Genomic DNA, 6,000 nt, shown 5'->3' on the forward strand with positions numbered 1-6,000 from the left:
GTTTTTCTGCTCTTAATTTTCCTCCTATCCTGAAGAGTGCAGTCACTAATTGTGAATTAGCAGTCAATGTATAATTTTTTAATACATTGAAGACACATGTGCATACATGCACATCCAGACATCCCACTGGCAAGCAGAAAGATGACAGATATTCTTTGCAGCATTTGTGTTACTAGTGTGAGCCTGGGCAGTAGTATGGATTTGAACATAACTCATTCATATGTCATCCTAATAGAAGATCCTTCAGCAATTGACCTAGACTCTGACTGGAAGGCTCCCATGGAAGAGTGGGGAAACTGGACAGGAGATGAGGAGCATCAGACAGAGGACAAGAAGGAGAAGGTGAGGCAGTGGCACTGATGACCAGGAGAGACCTGCTCCACTGGGGTCAGTCTCAACCAGACCGGGGTGTTGAGTCCACCCCTAGAGCTGGGCTTGTCTGGTTGGGAGAGCTTTCTCATGCTGGGATGAGGGGCTTGGCATGGTCACTCCCCTGACATGTCTCAGATAGCTGGAGCTGGACGACACACTCGCAGGATGTGTGAGATGAGTTGGGACTTGGCTGGTTCTGGGGGTTCATCATCTGGATGGCATTGCTGTCCTGAGCAGCAGGTATCAGGTGTTTGCCATCTCATGTGAATGCACTCTTTCTACTGCTGCTGACCTTCCTGAATACCTGTGGCTTAAAAGAGGTGTAGAGTCCACAGCTGACAGCAGCCTTCACAGCATCCCAGGCAGCTGGGACATATTTATTTAAAAGGGTTTGCTGATAGTGATACCGTCATAGCTTGGGTGGAGAGGTAGAAGCAGAAGGTTTGCTGTTTAAATGCTTTCTAGAAGCCCAGGAGAATATCCTTTGGCAGCAGTGCAAAGAGCATGCTGAGCTTTTTGCAAACAGCTGCCTTAAGCTGAGGTGTGTACCTTACCCATACCCTGCTTGTACACTGTCAGCACACACTCCTGGAGCTAATAATTTTTTCTGGGAAAAAAAAAAAAATCAGCCATCTTAGGCCTCTTCTTATAAAATATCTGATGCTTTCAGGAATTACCAAAAGGCAAAGCAGGCATTCATTTCTGCCTTTCTGGACTGGAAAGCAAAACACAACGGAAGAAGAAGAAAACTGAAGTGAAGGAAGCAAGGGGTGGAGCTGGACTGTGGCATGTGAGTATTTTATATTCCCAGGGTAGCGTCTGGTTTTCCAAGAGCAGAGAGGGATGTCTTCTCCATTAAGATGATGTAACCTAAGGGGGCCTTTTCTTCCTCTCCATCATCTGGCTTCCTCTTCTCTTTTCTCCCTGCCCTCCCATAAAAGAAGGGTGAACACAGTGACCAGTGAGTTTTTGCAACATGGTGTTCCCTAACATATTTACAAAACAGTTTGGTTTTGCAGTGCAGAGAGGAGCAGATGACTTTAATCATGGAAGAAAAAATGCTTTCTCAGGCAAATGCACTCCAAGTTCAGTGTACGACTGGTCTGTGTTTTATCTATGGCAGAAGGTCACCTGGAGATATTAACAATGAATGGTTCCCAAAAGCCAGTGAAGATAAAGGTAGACTAATGTTATAGCAGTGAAAAGCTTATTGAGAGTAAAATGCCTGAGTGCAACAGAGAAAGGCTGCAGAAAATGTCAGCTCATTTGGGGTGGGAAGTACAAAGGAACAGTGTTGACTGGGTTTTGGATCGAGTCCTTGGCTGTGATGTCTTTGCTGCTTAGTGAAATGAGAAATGGTGGAGGGGTGGGACCACCAAAATGTCCTAATTATTTTTCATTCACTTGTCATTGAATATGTTGCTTTGGACTCGTACAGCTGTGTAGTATCATTTGTTTTCCTCTCACACCCACTGTGGTCTCTCTTGATCCTTTGGACAATTTCGCTCCCTGGACTCATGATGTTCCCATTTTAAGGGAGAAGCTTTTAACTAACTGACCACAATCCACATGGTCATTAGGACAGCCCATCAGTTACCAGAGTGCTGCCAGGTCACTCTCTCTCTTGCATGTCCAGTTTTTAGTTTTAGTTGCTAAAGCAATTAGTTTCTTTAGCTTTGTCCTTAATGAATAATCTTAATAGTGCTGTTCAGACTCCTCAGCACAGCATTGTTTTTTCTGGCATGTTTATGATGGGCGAGGAGGAGCTCATGTTGCACATCAGCCCCAAATGTTGGTGTCTGCTGCTGTGCAAGCTCATCCTTCTGAGATGGACATTAAAAAATTAAATTACTTATGAAGCTAGATATACAAAGGTGCTCATCACACTCCCTGTGCTGCCTCTAGTATTTCTGTGGACTGTGGTCATTTAGCTGTCAGTGGGTACATCTTAGTCTTCAGTCTCACTATACAATTACAGTATTTTCACCTCAATATATCCTGCTGTTTTTCTATTCACTGAGGGAAACAAGGGGAAAGATGGTAATGAAAGACAATTTCAACACTTTAATCCCTTCTAAAACAAATAAACAGCAGGTAGGTAGATGATGTGCCAGAATATTCTAATAATTTAAAACCTAATTGTCCTGCAGTTTCTTTAAATACCCTAATTCCCCCCAATAATGACATTTTCTCTCATATTTTGTACTCGCATATGCTTCGTTTAACTCATATGCTTAGTGAAGCATATTGTTTCAATTAAGCCCCAGCAAGGTTTGGAAACAAGAATTGAAGAAGGCCCAAGGGACTTGATATCTACAAAACATAGCAGTGATGCAGTCTGTGCTTCCTTAAAAAAATCCTTGGACGTTGCTAATAATTCACCCAATAACGGTAAGTGATTGTTTTTACACATCTGATGAATTTTGGTTTCAGAATAATGCTCAATCTGAGAAGTGTTCACAGATGCGTTAAGTGAATATGCGAATGCTTCTCCTTTAGCTGTATGTGTTAATTCTTAGAGAGGCTCTGTTATATTTCTTTCTGTGACAAATACCTGTACCTGCTCCTGCCAGACTTAATGAGCAAAACTGCTATTCCATTTAGTGGGAGTAATTTTTGCACAGTACTCTTAAATTTGAAAAGGAAGCAAATGTATGTGTGAGTCAGAGCCCACTAAAAATACTCAAAGCCCTCCCCATGATTTTGGATTATCCTTGTTAAGTAGGTGGCCCTTGTAAAACACATCTAAGAACCCCAAAATACCCTTCTTCAGGCAGAAAGCCAGCAGTTCCCAGGGACATGATTGCACGTGGAAGGTTTGTGCACTGGCCCCTGTTGTTTGTATGACAGACATACCTGGGAAAAGGGAGAGGAGGAAGAGGAAGAAAATGAAGAAAGAGACTTGAGGGAGCTGTGCAGCTGCCAGAGTGACAACCCAATGGGGCAGGCATGCCGATGAGCTGCAAGGATTCTGCTTTCTGCAATGCTGCGCTGACCCCAAAGTAAAGAGAGGCTCTAGGAGACCTCCCAGCGGGAGGAAGAGAAGAGGAGCAGTGAGCCAGAGAGCGTGAGTGTGTGAGAGAACAGAGAGAATGAGCGCGCTGTGCACAGGAGGTGGCGTTGAAACAGTGTGGCTGTTCATTACAAACTGCTGCCCTTGATTAAAAGCTGTTGAATGGATTTTGACTGGTTGCATTAAGTTCTTTCAGTTTTTCACTGTCATGTTGTTTGTCAACTTGTAATGTTATATGCCATTGTAGAAATGGTCAGGATATACCTGACCGTGATTGTACTTAATTTTCATGGAGGGTCCACCAGCTAGTCTGGTTTCTTCTGGCATTTTTGCAGAGATGCTCATCAACAGACTAGTAATGTACAGAAGGAAGCACTGTTCAGAGACAAAGGGAGAATAAAATGGATTGTTCTCAAACCTCCTGAATCTTTTAAATCCTTGTTGGTTGATACAGTCAGCTTTTTGCATTATACCTTGACATAGTTATAATTTTCACACCATGTCAGAGTACCTGGCTCCACAAGGGGAAATTTCTAAAGGAGGTTTTAAACTTATTTGGAAAGATGGTCTAAACCCTTTTTTTTCTCCTCAGATTTCATGGTGGGCTAAATTTTAAAGTCTGTATGTCCAAAGCATGTTGCATTTGTACTTATAGTAGACTGAAGTAACTTTTTGAAATAACTTTTCTTAATCTGATGTTTGGAAGTTTTTATCATTTTGTAACTTAATTATTCTAATATAAACTACATTTGTGAATGAAATTTTTTGAAATGCCATTTTAATATTTACTGAAGAGTGTGTATTTCTCATTGTCAGAGGGTTTGTAATATGGAGGAGGGAATGTGTTACAGCTGAATATTGTGGTTTATAAATAACACCAAGCTGAAGCCCTTTATCCCTAGAGGAGCAGCAGCTTTGGTGGTAGCTGTGGGATTTCTTCAGATGGTCCTGAGACTGTGCCTCCACCTGACCCCTCCTAGAAGTGCTGCCTTGAAGGATGAGATAGTGATTGTCAAATCTCCATCTGCATTTGACTTTGTGCCTTTGGAGACTGCGTGGGAAGATTACGTTATTAATGCATGTTAAACGTACGCACGTTCAGTTTGTAAGCATTGGGCTGATGCTATGAAACTCATTTCACACAGGACACTGAGTAACCAGGGATGATAATGGCTTTAAAGCCCTACAGCAGCACTCCTGTTTGTGTCATTGAGCCAGAGGAGAGCTCTATGCTTCTGCCATCACAGTCACCCAGTCCCCAATGCTGGCTTGTCTGAGGTTTACCTGCAGCTCAACACTTTTACCTGATTGCTTTCATCTGTTGCACAGCTGTCAAAGCAGCTGTATCCTTCAGAGGGGCAATTAGTTGCAGCAATGTATTTGTGTTTGGAGTTTAGCTACTATATGTTAAAGGGCAGTTCTCTTGTACTGTGATTTTTGGGGTAGCTGACTGTACAGTATGCCCTGAAATTTAGCACAGCAGGATTGTTTTAGACAGACAGGTAAGGGGTAATCTTAACTGATGCCACTTAGCAGCCCACCAAGTGTCTAGAATCTGCAAGTCTTGGTGTTTGTGTCTCAGTGTAGGGGAAATATAGGCAGTTTATGAATGGACTGAATAAACCAAAGAGCTTTTATCTGGAAAGTAACTGGTTTGGAGCAGATGCATAACAAGAAAATACATAGCCTCACTGGAGAAACAAGTACAGCAAGTTCAAGGATTTAGAAGATGTGTTAATGAGTATGTGGGTAATGAGTAAAGTTCTGCTATCTCTGAAGCCAATGGAAAACATTCATTGACCTCATTGGGGCCAGGATGTTGCCCAAGGTCTTTGTTTAGCATTGAAGATAACCTCTGTCATCCAAAAAAAAAAAGAAAAAAAAAGGAATTGGTAGACTCCAGATTGCTTCCGCTTTTTTTTCTCTATATCTGCTTGAAAACTTTTTGATGTCTGTGCAATTAAATTTTATTTCAACATGTGACAGTATTTCAAATGTTCATTGTTTTTATAATAAAAAGTCAAAACTTTTGCCCAAAGATCAGCACTCATGAGTAATTTTATTATGTGTGTGAGTAAGAGCCCATGTTTTGGGGTAAAAACATTTCATTTTCAAGCTTCTAAGGAGGAACTGTAAATGTTTTTTAAGAGATTTCCTTCATTTGAACCCTTTTATGTTTAAGAAATTCTCATTACATTCTTCTGTTGAGTTAAAGAACAACCAACACCTGTAACGCTGACAAATTGACTGTGGTGCTGATGACAAGCAGCAGTAAATTATTATTACCAGTTTTTCTGTCAGATCATCAGTACCACTGTTACTGACATCAGCGGTATCAGAAGACCTGTGTTCTTCTGGCTCCACTGTTTCACAGACAGGAAGTCATGACTGTATATACAGTCGGTAGTTTATCACAGCACATTATTTAATACCACACTCTAATGCAGGCAAAGAAAATACACTCCTACAACTAAATACTGTTGATCGTAGTCTTTCCTAAATAATTGCAAAGCTTTCTTCAGGGCTAATTTGGAGGTGGGGTCCTGTTTGTGTGATTCATCTGCTACATAGGTACCACTGCTGCAAGTAGTGAGGAAGGGTGTTGGGTACCATTT

The 6,000-nt window shown here is 41.6% G+C and overlaps 1 protein-coding gene across 1 annotated transcript in view; it reads left to right on the top strand.

Annotated features, from left to right (window-relative positions):
• Positions 1 to 5,248, top strand: part of LOC113478935 (protein LYRIC-like) — a 30,402-nt gene extending 25,154 nt beyond the window's left edge. Inside the window, exons 9-12 of the mRNA XM_026846489.1 lie at positions 236 to 342; positions 1,043 to 1,162; positions 2,634 to 2,763; positions 3,146 to 5,248. Of these exons, the coding sequence (XP_026702290.1) occupies positions 236 to 342; positions 1,043 to 1,162; positions 2,634 to 2,763; positions 3,146 to 3,219 (431 nt within the window). The 3' untranslated portion in view covers positions 3,220 to 5,248. The remainder of the gene's footprint in view (positions 1 to 235; positions 343 to 1,042; positions 1,163 to 2,633; positions 2,764 to 3,145) is intronic.
• The last annotated feature ends 752 nt before the right edge of the window (positions 5,249 to 6,000 follow it).

The sequence above is a fragment of the Athene cunicularia genome (assembly GCF_003259725.1).
Source record: "Athene cunicularia isolate RWA chromosome 3 unlocalized genomic scaffold, athCun1 chr3_part1, whole genome shotgun sequence".
NCBI classification, from domain to species: Eukaryota; Metazoa; Chordata; class Aves; order Strigiformes; family Strigidae; genus Athene; species Athene cunicularia.